The 18,222-nt window shown below is 34.5% G+C and overlaps 1 protein-coding gene across 1 annotated transcript in view; it reads right to left on the bottom strand.

Moving 5' to 3' along the window:
* The window catches only part of CATSPERE (catsper channel auxiliary subunit epsilon), a 245,410-nt gene that overhangs the window by 139,278 nt on the left and 87,910 nt on the right, over positions 1–18,222 (bottom strand). The window contains exon 9 of the mRNA XM_060010760.1: positions 3,650–4,142. Coding sequence (XP_059866743.1) covers positions 3,650–4,142 — 493 coding nt within the window. The remainder of the gene's footprint in view (positions 1–3,649; positions 4,143–18,222) is intronic.

The raw sequence follows: 18,222 nt of genomic DNA, 5'->3' as shown, positions 1-18,222 counted from the left end.
AAATGTCTACTAGGTCTAGTTGGTTAATTCAGGGGTCAGCAAACTTTTTATGGAAAGGGCTATATAGTAAATATTTAAGTTTTGGTCCACATACTCTATTGCAAATTTTTATTAGTGCTGTTGTAGGGCAAAAGCAGCCAGAGATGATACATAAGCAAATGAGCATGGCTATATTCCAATAAAACTTTTTACACAAAAGACAGCAGACTTGATTTGGCTGAGATGGGCAGTAGTTTTCTGACCACTGGTGTTACTTATCCTTGTACATCCTTGCTTGTTTCCTGTCTACTTGTTTTATCTATTACTGAAAAAGGACTGTGGAAATCTTCCAACAATTTTGTGGATTTATCTATTTCTTTTTTCCATTCAATTAATTTTGGTTCATTTGCTATGAAGCTTGTTTGTTAGATACATACACATTTAGGATTACTATGTCTTCTTGACAAATTGACCCTTTTATCATATAATGTCCCTTTTTATCCAATTGTTTTCCTAGTTTGTCTGATATTAATAAATCCACTCCCATTTTCTTTAATTAGTGTTTGCATGGTATATACTTTTCCAATGTTTTACTTTTAATTCAACTATGTCTCCTTATATTGAAAGTGGGTTTCTTATGGGAAGCATACATTTTGGTCTTTAAAAAAAAAAAATCCAATTTGACAATCTCTGCCTTTTAATTAGTATTTTTTGGCCATTTACATTTAATGAAATTATTGACATGTTTATATTTAATTACCATTTTGTTGTTTTCTGTTTGTATCCTCTGGTTTTTGTCTCTGTGTTTCCCTTTCCTGTCTTCTTTTAGGTTATTGAAAAGAAATTTTTTTTTAGTATTCCATTTTAATTTATCTGTTGAGGTTTTTAAAACTCTATCTTGTATAATTTTTTAGTGGTTGCTCTATGGGTTATAATAATGCATTTAACATTTCAAGTGTAACGAAGAAAGCTCACTACCCCATGGGTTCTTTTATCCTTCTTCATTTATGCTGTAATAATCATGTATTATATCAACATACATTAAAAAGCTCACCAGAAAATGTTATATATTTTAAATTTTGCTATTACATATCATACGTATTTTAAGGAACTTAAGAGTATAAAAATTAAGAGTATAAAAATACAAAAATTTTATAGTCTTAAGCTTTAAGGAACTTAAGAGTATAAAAATAATCTATGTAATAGATTATATAATAACAATCTATTATTATTAGATTAAATATTATTATATAATCTAATAATAATCTAATAATTGTTAGATTAGAATTTTATTTTAGCTAATTAAATTAGATTAATAAATCTAATTAAATAATTTTATTAAAATGATTTTAGTCTAAAATAATTTTTACCTGTATATCTACCATTTCAGTTGTTTTTTACTCATTATTGAAGTTTTAAATTCTCCATTTCCCTTCCACCTGATAAGCTTCATTAGACATATATTTCTTTTAGAATAGGTATTCTGGTAACAGATTTTCTTAGTTTTCCTTCATCTGAGAATGTCTTTATTTCTCCTTAATTCCTGAAAGACATGTTTGTCTGGAATAGAATTCTATGCTGATGATCCTTTCTTTCAGTACTCTACTAATACTGCTTCATTGCCTTCTGTTATCTATGGCCTGTGAGGAAAAATCAGCTATCACTTGAATCATTGTTCTCCTATATATGATGTATCACTTCTCTCTGGCTGCTTCCACATTTTTTTCCTTTGGTTTTTAGTAGTTTGATTATGAGTTTCTTTTACAACTACATTGTCTGGAGTCTGTTGGGCTTCGTGGCTCCATAAGTTTATACTTATTACCAAATTTGAGAAGTTTCTAGCCATTATTTATTCAGATTTTTTTTTTCTACATAATCCTCTCTCCTCTCCTCCTTGGACTCCAATGTCATGTATGTTAGACGTTTTGGTATTGTCCCACAGGTCTCTGGGGCCTGGTTCAACTTTGACAATTTTTATCTATTGTTTACATTGGAAATTTTCTATTGATATAACTTCAGTCTTATTGACTGTTTCCTCTGTCATGTCATACCCATTCTGCTATTGAGCACATCTAATCAATTTTATTTCAATTATTCTAATTATATTATAAAATCCCTGATTTTGATTCTTAAAATAGTTTCAAACATTCTTATTCTTGAGGATAGTTTTATTGAATGTATATAATTTTAGGTTGCCAATAACTTGACGTCAGTTGAGTATTTCACTATCTTCTGACTTCCATTGATTCTGACCTCCATTGATTCTAATTGTTTTACTATCTTTACTTTGTTTATAATTTGTCCTTTCTCCTTGGATGCTTTTAATATCTCTTATTAGTCTTTGATACCCTGCAATTTCACTATTTTGTATCTAAGTGGGTTTTCTTTTTTCCTATATCAACTTGGATTTATTAATATTTATGGATTGAGGATTGATATCTTTCTTTAAGTCTGAAAAAGTCTCAGCTCTTTCTCTTTCTTGCTAAAATTTCATTTTGGAATTCTGGTTAGATATATGTTGAATCTTCTCTTTCCCATTCTTTCTTTCATCTCTCTTACCCTCTTTTCCTTGATTTCTCCCAGATTTTCATTTTGTTTGATTTCTTCTTATCTACTTCTCAATGCACTAGTTATTTTTGTTGTATCCAATCTTCTATTTAAGGTGATCATTGAATTTTACATTTCAATTTTTGTTAGTTTTATCTAGGTTATATTTTAACATTTATTTTTACATATTTAAAATTTTTGAAATAGAATCTACATACAGAAAATTGACCAAGTATAAATAAATAAATAAATAGCTGGAAGATTGATCACAAAGCAGAAATCTGTGTAATAGCTACCTAGATTAAAAAATAGAATATAATCAGAACTCCCAAATATCACACATACTCCCTCCCAATCACTACATCCTTTCTTTCCAGGATAACAATTATCCTAAATTTTATGGTAATGACTCCCTTGCTTTTAGTTTTACTCATTGCCTTGTCATTTGATAGATTCCTTTTTTCTCATGCTTTCCATTTTCTTTTCCATTTATTTAAATCTATTAAAGATATTTTAGATTCATTTTATTCTCTGTAGTTGGTGGTACACCTCTGTAAAGAGGTCTCTGAGAAGCTAGGTCAGAAAGATAGAGTTATTTACAAGCATAAATAACTCTACAGGGACTTCCCTGGTGGTCCAGTGGTAAAGAATCTGACTTACAATGCAGGGGAGTGGGTTTGATTCCTGGTCAGGGAACTAAGATCCCACATGCCACAGGGCAACTAAGCCCATGTGCCACAACTATTGAGCTCATATGCCTCAACTAGAGAGCCTGTGTGCCATGAGCTACAGAGCCCACACGCTCTGGAACCCATGCACCACAACTACAGAGTCCACATGCCCTGGAGCCTACCCTCCACAACTAGAGAAGAGAAAACCTGCACGCCACAACTAGAGAGACACCCATGTGCCACAACGAAAGATCCTGCATGCCTCAGCAAAGATCCCGTGTGCTGCAACTAAGACCCGATGCAGCCAAAAATCAATTAAAAAAAAATCTTAAAAAAATAATTCTACAAAGAGCTGCATAGTATAGTCTCTGATATATCACTGTATTAAACAGTATGGTAAATATACCTAAATGTGCAGGTATAATATACATATATGTAATCTTTTTACTAACCTTCAATAAATAGTTGATCCAACACCATTTTCTTGATGTAATGCCAATAATTCCACCATCAGGAAGATTTACATTGCTTCCCAGTCCTTTGAATGCATTATAATTTTTTAAGTAAAGAATACCATTTATTAAAAAAAATATTCCATCCTGTGATAGGGTCACATCAGACACACTGTGTCTTTCATCATCAGTCAGAATGTTTGGAGGCACTCTGATTCTGGTCCAAGTACGGAATGAATCATTTGTCTGAAAGGTCTCCATATCAGCTACCACCACAACAAATGAAGGAGCACAAGTAGCCCAGTCTGCCATTAACTGACTACCCTGTGGTGAAGATATTGGTAAAAACTCAGGAATCTCAGGTATTGTTAACAAAGAAAAAGTCAGCAGGAAAAAAATATCTGCAGTAAAGCAATCTTGAAAAGCCACTTGATTTCCTCTAATCTCCTTTAGCACATCATTTTCTGTCATCGGTATCGAGATATGCCAGGTCCTAAGAAGAGAAAAATAGAAAATATAAGAATAAAATGCACCCCCTCCTTCTTATCCATCTTGCATTGTGCTGACATTTATCATCTTTTATAAAAATTTTTATTTTTATCAACATAAATCTGGGTAAAACAAAACAAATAGTACTAAAACATTACCACTGCCCCATTTCTCCTCATTCCTCACTTAAGTTCCCAAAGAAAAAGTTTTGACCCTTACAGCTCTTTGTCTTGGAATATGTTTCCATATTCTCAAACAAATATTCGGTTTTTTTTTTTTTTTTTTTTTTTTTTTTTTTTTGTGGTATGCGGGCCTCTCACTGTGGTGGCCTCTCCCGTTGCGGAGCACAGGCTCCAGACGCTCAGGCTCAGCGGCCATGGCTCATGGGCCCAGCCGCACCACGGCATGTGGGATCTTCCTGGACCGGGGCACGAACCCGTGTCCCCTGCATCGGCAGGAGGACTCTCAACCACTGTGCCACCAGGGAAGCCCGTAGATGTTTTTAATGGCATCCAAGGCAATATTCGTTAAATGGATATCTGACATTCTGTACATATGCATATTTTATTTCTATTTCTTTTAAAATATCATTTATTTACTAATTTTTAAAACAAAATAATAAATCATGTTATACAAGAGTATATGATACAAAACACACACCTTAAAGAATAATACCAAGATGAACACCTGTGTAATAATCACCCATATCAAGAATCAGAACATTGCCAGTAACTTGGAAATTTCCTGTATGTCTCTTCTTTCCCCCTCTTCCACCCACTCACATATAGTCACTGGCCTGATTTTTTAAAATACTGAGATATAATTGACATATAGCATTTTATTAGCTTTAGGTGTATAGTATAATGATTTGACATTTTTATATATTGCAAAATGATCACCACAGTAAGTCTAGTTATGTCCATCACCATACATAGCTATAAAATTTTTTTTTAATGATAAGAACTCTTAAGATCTACTCTCTTACTTTCAAATATACAATATAATATTATTAAATAGAAAATATAAATATAAAACTCCACTAGTATAGCTGGATACTTTAAAACTTCTCTATAAGTAGTTAATAGATCCAACAGGCAGAAAATCAGTAAGGACATAGTTAAACTGAAGAGCACCATCAATCAACTGGATCTAATTGACATTTAAAGAATACTTCATCCTGGGCTTCCCTGGTGGCGCAGTGGTTGAGAGTCAGCCTGCCGATGCAGGGGACACGGGTTCATGCCCCAGTCCGGGAAGATCCCACATGCCGCAGAGTGGCTGGGCCCATGAGCCATGGCTGCTGAGCCTGCGCGTCCACAGCCTTTGCTCCACAACGGGAGAGACCACAACAGTGAGTGGCCTGCATACCGCAAAAAAAAAAAAAAAAAAAAAGAAAAGAAAAAGAAAAAAGAGTACTTCATCCTAAAACAGCAGAATACACATTCTTCTCAAGCTCATACGGAGTATTCACCAAGATGCACCATATTCTGGGCCACAAAGCACTCCTTAAAAAATTAGAAATCATCAAAGTATGCTCTCATATCACAATGTAATTAAGCTAGAAGTCAATACAGAAAGATACCTGAAATTTCCCTAAATATTTGGAGATTAAACAACACACTTCTAAGTAATATATGGATCAAGGAAGAAATCTCAAGTGAAATTTTAAAATATTTGGAAATAAATGAAAATACAACTTATCAAATTTGGGAGATGACCTGAAAGCAGTGTGCAGAGGGAAGTTTACAACATGAAATGCATACACTAGAAAAGAAGAAAGAACTAAAAATCAATAATCTAAGCTTCCACCTTGAGAAACTAGAGATGGAAAAGGAATATAAACCTACATCAATCAGAAGAAAAATAATAATAAAAATTAGAGCAGAAATCAGCAAATTTAAACCAGAAAAGCAGTAGAGAGAATCAATGAAACCAAAAGCTGGTTCTTTGAAAAGATCAATAAAATCAATAAACTTCTAGTTGAGCTAAGAAAGAAAGACAAAGGACACAAATTACTAATATCAGAAATTAAAATGGGCCATCACTACTGATCTCCTGGACATTAAAGAGTAATAAAGGAATACTCCTTATTAAATGAAAAAATAATGGACAATTCTATGCCCACAAATTTGATAACTCAGATGAAATGGACCAATTGAAAGATACAACGTACCAAAAATCACACAAAGAGAAATAATGTGAATAGGGATATATGCATAAAATAAAATAAATAAATAACAAATTACCTTCCAAAACAAAAAGCACCAGGCCCAGACAGGTTCACTGGTGAATTCTAACATTTAAGGAATATAGGATGTCAATACTCTATAATCTCTTCCAGAAAATAGAAGCAGAGGCAATACTTCCCAACTTATTCTATGAGATCAGCATTACTCTAACACCAAAACCAGATAAAGACATTACAGATAAAGCTACAGACATTTTAAATTCAATAATGTGTAAAAAGATTTATTTACCATGACCAAATGGGATTTATTCCAGTTATGCAAGTCTGGTTCGACATTAAAAATCATTTAATATAATGCATCACATAAACAGGCTAATGAAGAAAAAGCATATAATCATATCAATAGATGTAGTAAAAGCATTTGACAACATCCAACACCCACTCATGATAAAAACTCTCAGCAAACTAGCAACAGAGGGGGAGCTTCCTTGACTTGATAAAGGAGCATCTACAAAAACATACAAAAAATTTAATGGTGAGAAATTAGATGCTTTCCTCCTAAGAACAGGAACAAGGCAAAGACTTCCATTCAACACCATACTGGAAGTTCTAGCTAACACAATAAGACAAAAAAATGAAATAAAATTTTACAAGATTGGGAAGGAAGTAACAAAATGCTCTTTGTTTACAGATGACATGATTATCTATGTAGAGAATCCCAAAGAACAGACAAAAAATTCCTGGAACTAATAAGCAATTATAGCAAGGTTTCAGGATATAAGGTCAATTCCCGTGCTTTAAAAAACTAGTTTACCACATTATGTATTAATAAACTACATAGTATTTAATTTTTCAACTTATTGCATTTTATATAAATGGAATCATACTGTACTCTTCTTCCATGACTTGCTTTTTTCATTCAATATTATGTTTGTGAAATACATTCATGTTGATTTGTGTTGCTGTGTTTGATTTATTTTTCACAGCTGTATAATGTATATATTCTATAGCATAATTATACTAGAGAATGTTTATCCATTTCTCTATGAATGGAAATTAGTGTTTCAATTTTTTTCCTATTAGAAACAATACTGCTACAAATATACTTTCACACCTCTCTTGATGCACCTGTGCATGGGTTTCTCTAAGGTATATACTGGTGTTGAATTGCTGAACCATTTGATATATGCATCTTCAACTTTGACTGACAGTGTAAAAATATCTTTCAAATTGTTTGTGCCAATTTATACTTCTACTAGCAATGTATGTAAGGGTTCCATTGATGCACATTTCTATGGTGTGAATGTTTGTGTGTGCCCAGAATTCGTATATTGAAATTCTAATGCCCAACGTGATGGTAATAGCAAGTGGAGCCTTAGAGAGGTGCTTAAGTCATGAGGGTAGAACTCTCATAAGTGGGATTAATGCACTTGTAAAAGAGGCCCAAGAGAGCTCCCCAGCCTGTTCCACCAGGTGAGGATACAATGAGAATTCTGACACCCAGAAGAGGGCCTTCAACCAACCACACTGGCACCCTGATCTCAGACTTCCACCCTCCAGAACTGTGAAAAATAAACTGTTGTTTATAAGTCACCCAGTTAATGGTATTTTGTTATAGCAGCCTGAATGCTGAAACATATTTTTACCAAGTCTAAAATGTTAATTTATCAATCTGGTGTATGTAAAATAGACCTTTCTGGGCTATTAATATTTTTCTCTAATTGTTAATAAAGTCAAACATCATTTCATGTACCTATTAATGAGTTGTTTGTCAAATCTTTGCTTTTATAACTTGAGGTACTTTTATTGATTATAGAAAATTTTTCCTATCCTGAGGCAATAAAGGTATTTTCCTATCTCTTTTTAAAAGTTTTTCAGTTTAGCCTTCCACATGTATGTCTTCTGAGGTTATTTTATTATTATTATCATCATCATTATTATTAATCTCAGATTATTTTAATGTATGATATGAGGTAAGTAATTATGATATGAGGTAAGAATAAAGTAAAGCTTCATTCTGTCCCTATTAAGATGATTAGGTAGTTTTCTCCTTTAATCTATTAATGTAGTAAATTATATTAAAACATTTTAAATATTATACTACTAACCTTGCACTTCTGGTATAAACCAACTTGATTATATGTCATATCTCTTTTCATATATTGGTGGATTTATTTTACTAATATTTTATTCAGAGTTTTGTATCTAAGTTCATGAATGAGATAAGACTATAATTTTTCTTTCTCATACAGACCTTGCCTGAATTGGCATATGATAATTTGCTAACTTCATTCTGCAATTTAGGATTGGAATGATCTGTGCTAGTGCTCTCTCCTCCTCCCTAAATATTGTTAAATACTGATTAAGTTTCTTTGCTCAACTTCTATATTTCCTTTTGAGTCACCTTTAAAAAATTGTATTTTTCTAGAATGTTTTCTCTTTAAGTTTTCAAATGTATTGGTCTATAACTGTTTATGTATCTGCTACATCTCTAAAGTATGTTTGTTTTTAAAACCTAGATTAGTCTTTCCACATTTTTTCACATTACTTGTTCATGTAAAACCTTTTATCTCAACTCAGTGCCACCTCTAAGATGGTATCTAAATGGATCTCTCTATATTATCACCTAGAGTATTTCTTTCATAGTTCTTGATACAACATATTATATTGTTTACATATTGTTAATTATCCATTTCCCATCTTAGAATTTGAATTAGAATAATTTGAATTCCCAATTAAAATTTGAATACAGAAGGTAGGGACCTTGACTATATCCCTAGTTTCTAACAGTAGCTTGATTAGTAGATGTACAACAAACGTGTTGAAACAATTGTGGAAACCAATTGACATACATGTGCCAAAAAATTAAGTTAAATCTATACTTAATCTGTATCTAGTTACCATAAAGTTGAATTTGTTTTTTTTATTAGCTAGACATATAACATTTTATTTTATTAAAGTACAGTTGACATACAATATTATGTTCATTTCAGGTATACAACATAGTGATCTGACAATCAAATAAATAACAAAATGATCACCATGATAAATTTAGTAACTATCTGTTACTAAAATTATTACAGTATGATTGACTATATTACTTATACTGTATATTACATCCCTGTGACTTATTTTATAATTACAGGTTTGTACCTCTTAGTTCCCTTCACTTATTTCTCTTTCTAATAATTTTGTTACTAGTGTATAGAAATGCAACAGCTTTCTATATGCTAATTTTGTTTCCTGCATCTTTACTGAATTTATTTTTTAGTTCTAATAGTATTTTGGTGGGATCTATAGGATTTTTAATATATATAATACCATGTCATCTGCAAACAGTTTTAATTTTTCCTTTCCAATATGGATTAATTTTATTTATTTTTAATGTCTGATTGCTGTGGATAAGACTTTTAATACTATGTTGGTGAAAGTGGAGAGAGTGGGCATCCTTGTGTTGTTTCTGATCGTAGGGAAATGCTTTCAGCATTTCACCGAGTATGATATTAGCTGTGGGTTTGTCATATGTGGTCTTTATTATGTTCAGGTATGTTTCTTTTATACCCACTTTGTTCAGAGTCTTTATCATAAATGGAATTTGTGAAAAGTTCTCTTCTGCATCTATTGAGGTGATCACATGATTTTTATCCTTCATTTCATTAATGTGGCATATCTCATTGATTTGTGGATATTGAATCATCCTTGTTTTCCCAGGATAAATCTCACTTGATTATGGTGTATGATCCTTTTAATGAATTGTTGGAAGTTGGTTTGCTAATATTTTGTTGAGTAATTTTGCATCTGTGTTCACTAGTGATATTGACTTGTAATATTCTTGTTTGTAATGTCTAGGTCTGGTTTTAGTATCAAGTTGATGCTGGCTTCATTGAATTAGTTCCTGCTCAATTTTTTTTTTTTGAATAGTTTGAGAAGTTATTAAGTCTTCATTAAATGTTCGGTAGAATTCACCTGTAAAGCCGTCTAGTCCTGGACTTTTGTTTGTTAGAATTTTTTGATTACTGATTCAATTTCATTACTAGTGATTGGTCTATGCAGATTTTCTATTTCTTCCTGATTCAGTCTTAGAAGATTGTATGTTTTTAGGAATTTATCCATTTCTTCCAGGTTGTCCTATTTGTTGGCATATAATTTTTCATAGTCATTCCTTATAATATTTTGTATCTCTGTGGTGTCAGTTGTAGCTTCTCTTTTATTTCTGAGTTTATTTATCTAGGCCAACTCTCTTTTTTCTTGATGTGTCTGGCTAACGTTTTATCAACTTTGCTTATCCTTTCAAAGAACCAACTCATTTCATTGACCCTTTCTTCCCTCCTTCCTTCCTTTTTTGTCTCTGTTTTATTTGTTTCCACACTCTGGTTGTCACTATTTCTTTCCTTCTACTAACTTTGGGCTTTGTTTGTTCTTCTTTTTCTAGTTCCTTTAGGTGTAAGTTTAGGTTGTTTGTTGGTAATTTTTCTTCTTTCCTGATGTAGACCTTTATTGCTGTAAACTTGCCTTTTAGAACTGCCTTTGCTGCGTCCCATAGACTTTTTTTTTAAAATAAATTTATTTATTTTATTTTTGGCTGCGTTGGGTCTTCATTGCTGAGCATGGGCTTCCTCTAGTTGTGGCAAGTGGGGGCTACTCTTCGTTGCAGTGTGCAGGCTTCTCATTGTGGTGGCTTCTCTTGTTGTGGAGCATGGGCTCTAGGCACACAGGCTTCAGTAGTTGTGGCACACGGGCTTAGTTGCTCCGTGGCATGTGGGATCTTCCCAGACCAGGGCTCGAACCTGTGTCCCCTGCATTGGTAGGTGGATTCTTAACAAATGCGCCACCAGGGAAGCCTCACCCCATAGATTTTAGAATGTTGTATTTCCACTTTTATTTGTCTCAAGGTATTGGTTTATTTTCTTTGGTATCTTCAATGACCCAATGGTTGTTTAGACTCCATGTGCTTGTGTTTTTTCTAGTTTCTTATTGTAGGTGATTTCTAGTCTCATACCATTGTGACTGGAAAAGATGCTTGATATGATTTCAATCTTTTTCAATGTATTGAGACTTCTTTTGTGTCATTACATGTAATCTATCCTGGAGAATATTCCATGTGTACTTGAAAGAATGTGTATTCTGATGTTTTTGGGTGGAATGCTTTGGATGCATCTCGTAAGGTAGCCTGATTTAATGTGTCATTTTTTCAACATCTTTATTGGAGTATAAATGCTTTACAATGTTGTGTTAGTTTCTGCTGTATAACAAAGTGAATCAGCTATATGTATACATATACCCCATATCCTCTCCCTCTTGAGCCTCCCTCCCACCCTTCCTATCCCATCCCTCTAGGTCGTCACAAAGCCTGGAGTTGATCTCCTTGTGCTATCCAGCATCTTCCCACTAGCCATCCGTTTTACATTTGGTAGTGTATATATGTCAATTCTACTCTCTCACTTCATCCCAGCTTCCCCTTCCCCCTCGTGCCCTCAAGTCCATTCTGTACATCTGCGTCTTTGTTCCTGCCCTGCCACTAGGTTCATCAGTACTGCTTTTTAAAATTCCATATATATGCATTAGCATACAGTATTTATTTTTCTCTTTCTGACTTACTTCACTCTGTATGACAGACTCTAGGTCCATCCACCTCACTACAAATAACTCAATTTCGTTCCTTTTTATGGCTGAGTAATATTCCAATGTATATATGTGCCACATCTTCTTTATCCATTCATCTGTTGAGGGACATTTAGGCTGCTTCTCTGTCCTGGTTATTGTAAATAGTGCTTCAGTGAACACTGTAGTACATGTCTCTTTTTGAATTACGGTTTTCTAAGGGTATATGCCCAGTAGCGGGATTGCTGGGTCATATGGTAACTCTATCTTTAGTTTTTTAAGGAAAATCCATACTGTTCTCCATAGTGGCTGTATCAATTTACATTCCCACCAACAGTGCAGGAGGTTTCCCTTTTTATGTCAGTGTTTCCTTATTGGTTTTCTGTCTAGATAATCCATCCATTAATATAAGTGGTGTTTAAAGAACCCTACTGTTTTTGTATTACTGTGAATTTCTTCTGTTCTGTCTGTTAATATTTGCTTTATGTATTTAGGTGTTCCTATGTTGGGTGCATATATATTTACAAGTGTTATATATTCTTCTTGGATTGATCCCCTTACCATTAATTATGTTCTTCTTTGTCTCTTATTACAGCCTGTGTTAAAGTTTATTTTGTCCGATATAAATATTGTTACCCCCAGCTATCTTTTTGCTTCTGTTTGCGTGGAATACAAGTATTCCTTGGAGATATTACAGGTTCAGTTCCAGACCATTGTGATAAAGCATATATTGCAATAAAGCAAATCATACGAATTTTTTCATTTCCCAATGCATAGAAATGTTATGTGTACACTTACTATAGTTTATTGAGTGTGCAATATCATTTTCTAAAAGAACAATGTACATATCTTAATTAAAAATACATTATTGGTAAAAATTACAAACCAATATCTGAGTCTTCAGCTAGTTGTAATCATTTTGCAATAGTAACATCACAGATCACTGATCAAAAACCACAATAATTTATATAATAATATTACATTAAATATAATCAGCTAAATAATAATATAAATAATAATTAAAAGTTTGAAATATTGCAAGAATTACCAAAATGTGACACAGAGACACTAAGTGAGCAAATACTGTTGGAAAAAATGGTACTGATCTTGACAGATGCAGAGTTGCCAAAAGCCTTCAATTTGTAAAAAACACAATATCTGCAAAGTGCAATAAAGTAAAGCACAATAAAACAAAGTATGCCTGTATGTTTTTCCATCCCTTCACTTTCAGTCTGTGTGTGTTTCTTTAGATCTGAAGTGAGTCTCTTGTAGGCAGCATATATACGGATCTTGCTTTTAAATCCATTCAGTCACTCCATGTCTTTTGATTGGAGCATTTAGTCCATTTCCGTTTAAAGTAATTATTGATAGATATGTACTTATGCAATTTTGTTAATTGTTTTCTGGTTATTTTTGTTGTTCTCTGTTCCTTTCTTCTTCTCCTATTCTCTTTCCTTGTATTTTGATGACTTTCTTTAGTACAATAGCTGTATTCCTTTCTCTTTATTTTTTGTGGCTCTATTATTGGTTTTTGGTTTGTGGTTACCATGAGGTTCTATTTTTCTTAATTAACTAATTTATTTAATATTTTATTTTTGGCTGCATTGGGTCTTCATTTCTGCACATGGGCTTTCTCTAGTCCCAGCGAGCAGGGCCTACTCTTCATTGCAGTGCATGGGCTTCTCATTGTGGTGGCTTCTCTCGTTGTGGAGCATGGGCTCTAGGTGTGTGGGCTTCAGTAGTTGTGGCTTGGGCTCTAGAGCACAGGCTCAGTAGTTGTGGCACAGGGGCTTAGTTGCTCTGCGGCATGTGGGATCTTTCCGGACCAGGGCTTGAACCCATATCCCCTGCATTGGCAGGTGGATTCTTAACCACGGCGCCACCAGGGAAGTCCATACCATGAGGTTCTTATATAACAACCTATGTACATAGCAGTCTATTTTAAAGTGATGCATGCTCTAAAGTGTTTGAGCATGTTCTAAAGGCACTATATTTTTACTCCCCCTCTCAAAGTTTTGTTTTTTACACCATCTTTTTGTTTTGTGTATTCCTTAACTAATTATTGTAGCTATACATGATTTTATTAGTTTTGTCTTTTAACCTTCATACTGGCTTTATAGTTGGTTGATCTATTACCTTTACCATAGTCTTGTCTTTACCAGTGATATTTTTTTCTTTCATAATTTTCGTATTTCTTCTTATGTTTTTTTTTTTTTTTTCTGTTTAAAGAAGTCCTTTTAACATTTCTTGAAAGGTTAGTTTAGTTGTGATTAACTCCTTTAGCTTTTGCTTGTCTGGAAAACTCTTTAGCTCTCATTCAATACTGAATGATAATCTTGTCAGATAGGGTATTCTTGGTTGGACGTTTTTTCCTTTCAGTACTTTGAACATGTTGTGCCACTCCCTTCTGGCCTGTAAAGTTTCTGCTGAAAAGTTAGCTGATATTCTTATGGGGATTTCCGTGCATGTAAGTATTTGCTTTTCTCTTACTGCATTTAAGATTCTCTCTTCATATTTCACTCTTGGCATTTTAATTATAATGTGTCTTGGTGTGGACCATTTTGTGTTTATCTTGTTTGGGATTCTGTCATTCCTGGGCTTGGATGCTTGTTTCCTTCACCAGGTTAGGATAATTTTCAGCCATTATTTCTTCAAATAAGTTTGCTGCATTTTTTTCCTTTCTCTCTTTTTCTTCTGAGACCCCTAAAATGCAAAGATAACTACAACTGGTTGCCCCTCTAGTCCCTTAAATTATCCTCATTTTTGGGCTTTCTTTTGTCTTTTTCTGTTTTTTTTTTCAAATTTTAATTAATTTATTTTTAAAATTTTTAATTGAAGTATAGTTAATTCACATTATTGTGTGTGTTAGTTTTAGGTGTACAGCACAGTGAATCTGTTCACAAAAGAATCTGAAAAAGGAGATATATATATATATATATTATTACAAAATATTGAATGTAGTTCCTGGTGTTATACAATAGGTCCTTGTAGGTTATGTATTTTATATAATAGTAGTGCGTATATGTTAATCCCAACTTCCTAATTTATCTCCCCCTGCCCCCTTCCCCTTTGGTAACCATAAATTTGTTTTCTAAGTCTGTGAGTCTATTTTGTAAATAAATTCATTCGTATCTTTAAAAAAAATCCCACACATAAGTGATATCATATTATATTTTTCTTTCTCTGTTGATCTTACTTCAGTTAATATGATAACCTCTAGGTCCATCCATGTTGCTGCAAATGGCATTACTTCATTATTTTTTAAGGCCAAGTAAAATTCCATTGTATATATATGTCACATCTTCTTTATCCATTCACCTGTAGATGAACATATAGGTTGCTTCCATGTCTTGGTTATTGTAAATAGTGCTGCTATGAACATTGAGGTACATGTACCCTTTCAAATTATAGTTTTCTCCAGATGTATACTCAATAGTGGGATTGCAGGATCATACTCTCTATTTTTAGATTTTTAAGGAACTTCCATACTGTTCTCCATAGTGGCTATACCAATTTATATTCCTACCAACAGTGTAGGAGGGTTCCTTTTTCTCCACACCCTCTACAGCATTTATTATTTGTAGACTTTTTGATGATGGTCACTCTTAGTGGAGTGAAGTGATAACTCATTGTAGTTTTGATTTGCATTTCTCTAATAATTAGCAAGGTTGAGCATCTTTTCATGTGCTTGTTGGCCATCCTTATGTCTTCTTTGGAGAAATGTCTATCTAGATCTTCTGCCCATTTATTGATTGGGTTGTTTTTGTTTGCTTATTTGCTTTGTTATTGAGTTGTATGAGCTGCTTGTATATTTTGGAAATAAATCTCTTTTCAGTTGCATCATTTTCTCCCATTCAGTAGGTTGTCCTTTCATTTTGTTTATGGTTTCCTTTGCTGTGCAAAAGCTTTTAAGTTTCATTAGGTCCCATTTGTTTATTTTTGCTTTTATTTCCATTTCTCTGGGAGATGGACCCCCCAAAATATTGCTGTGATTTATGTCAAAGAGTGTTCTGCCTATGTTTTCCTCTAGGAGTTTTATAGCATCCAGTCTTATGTTTAGGCCTTTACTCCATTTTGAGTATTTTTGTGTATGGTGTTAGAGAATGTTCTAATTTCATTCTTTTACTTGTAGCTGTCCAGTTTTCACAGCTCCACTTGTTGAAGAGATGGTCTCTTCTCCATTGTATATTCTTGCCTCCTTTGTTGTAGATTAATTGACCATAGGTGCATGGGTTTATTTCTGGGCTTTCTATACATTTCCATTGATCTATATGTCTGTTTTTGTGCCAGTACAATACTGTTTTGATGATTGTAGCTTTGTAGTATAGTCTGAGGTCAGGGAGCCTGATTCCACCAGCTCCATTTTTCTTTTTCAAGATTGCTTCGGCTTTTTGAGGTCTTTTGTGTTTCCATACAAATTTTAAAATTCTTTGTTTTAGTTCTGTAAAAAATGCCATTGGTAATTTGATAGAGATTGCACTGAATCTGTAGATTGCCTTGGGTAGTATAGTCATTTTAACAGTATTGATTCTTCCAATCCAAGAACACGGTATATCTTTCCATTTGTTTGTGTCATCTTTAATTTCTTTCATCAACATCTTATAGTTTTCGGAGTACAGGTCTTTTGCCTCTTTAGGTAGGTTTATTCCTAGGTATTTTATTGTTTTTGATGCGATGGTAAATGGGATTGTTTCCTTAATCTCTCTTACTGAAATCTGTTGTTAGTGTATATAAATGCAACAGATTGCTGTGTATTAATTTTGCATCCTGCAACTTTACTGAATTCATTGATGAGCTCTCGTAGCTTTCTGGTCTTTTTTGCTGTATTGATTGGGTAATTTCCACTAGCCTGTCTTCCAGATCCATTTTTCTGTATCATCTAATCTGCTATTGGTTCCCTCTAGTGTATTGTTTATTTTGGTTATTGTATTCTTTAGCTTTGATTCCTTTTAAAATATATTCTATCTCTTTGTTGTAGTTCTCACTGTGTTCCTCCATTTCACTCTTGAGTTTGGTGAGTATTTTTATGACCATTACTTTGAACTCTTTATCTGGATGGTTGCTAATCCGTTTCATTTACTTCTTTTTTTTTTTTTTTTTTGAGGTTTTTTCTAATTCTTTCATTTGGAACATATTCTTTTGTCTCATTTTGCCTAACTCTTTGTGTTTGTTTCTGTGTATTAGGTAGATTAGCTACTTTCCCCAGTATTAAAAGAGTGGCTTTATGTAGGAGGTGTCCTGTGTGGTCCAGTAGTGTGGTACCCCCTGGTAGCCACAGCCAGGTACTCCAGGAGTGTTCCTTGTGTAAGCTGTATGTCCTCCTCTCATGGCAAGACCATGCTTGCCTCAGGCATGCTAGTGTTCAGGGCTGGCCTCTGTACAGTGGGCTATGAGTTCTGGTTGCAACTGTTGCAAGTGCCCTACTATGCAAGGCTTGCCTCTGAGGCAGGGATCACTTTGAGGGGATGCCAGTGGCAGCTGAGGGTGCCCAATAGGACTGGTAGGGAAAGTGCTTTTGAGGGGATTTGGTGCTTGTTGGAGGCATCCACTGGAACTGGTGGGGTGGGAAGGCCATTTAGGAGAGGTTCCAGTACCAACTGAGGGTGGCTGCCAGGTGTGGTGGGGCAGGGGGCCACTTTGAAGGGGCTCTGGTGCTAGTGGATGCTACCCACTGGAACTGGTGTATTGGGAGGCCGCTTTGGAAGGGCTGTGCTGCTGGCTGGGTCTGGCGGTAAGGGGGGGCATTTGGAGGACTCTAGTGACAGCTGAGGGTGACTGCTGGGTCTGGTGGGGTGGGGGGATCACTTTGGAGTAGCACCGACTGTATCAGGTCCACAGGTGAACCCAGAACAGGGCAATCAGTATTAATAGTTTAAATAGGGAGAGTCAGATATGGTGCCTGCCAGCACTGGGACAGCTAGGTAGAGGGCGAGCCATAAACAAACAACAACAAATCTGATGCTCACCAGCTCCTCGGTACCCAGAGGAAGTTCCAACAGATCTCTGCCCCTGAGGCATATGCCCTAAAATTAGTCAATACATCTCCTTCACGTATGACCCAGGTGCTTTTCAGACTGCTGCCCCTGTGCTGGGACTTGGAGGGAGTGAATATTTGCATGCACCATTTAACAGCAAATTTTTGGTTTCTTACAGCTGTCTGGCCCTCCTAGACATAAAGACCACTGGTTTTCAAAGCCAGATATTATGGGAAATCATCTTCCCAGTGCAGGTCACCCAGGCTGGGGGGCCTGATGTGGGGCTAAGCCCTCACTCCTCAGGGGATGACTTCCAAGGC

This window comes from Delphinus delphis, chromosome 1 (assembly GCF_949987515.2).
Source record: "Delphinus delphis chromosome 1, mDelDel1.2, whole genome shotgun sequence".
Lineage (NCBI taxonomy): Eukaryota > Metazoa > Chordata > Mammalia > Artiodactyla > Delphinidae > Delphinus > Delphinus delphis.
This window is presented reverse-complemented; position numbering and strand designations above follow the sequence as displayed.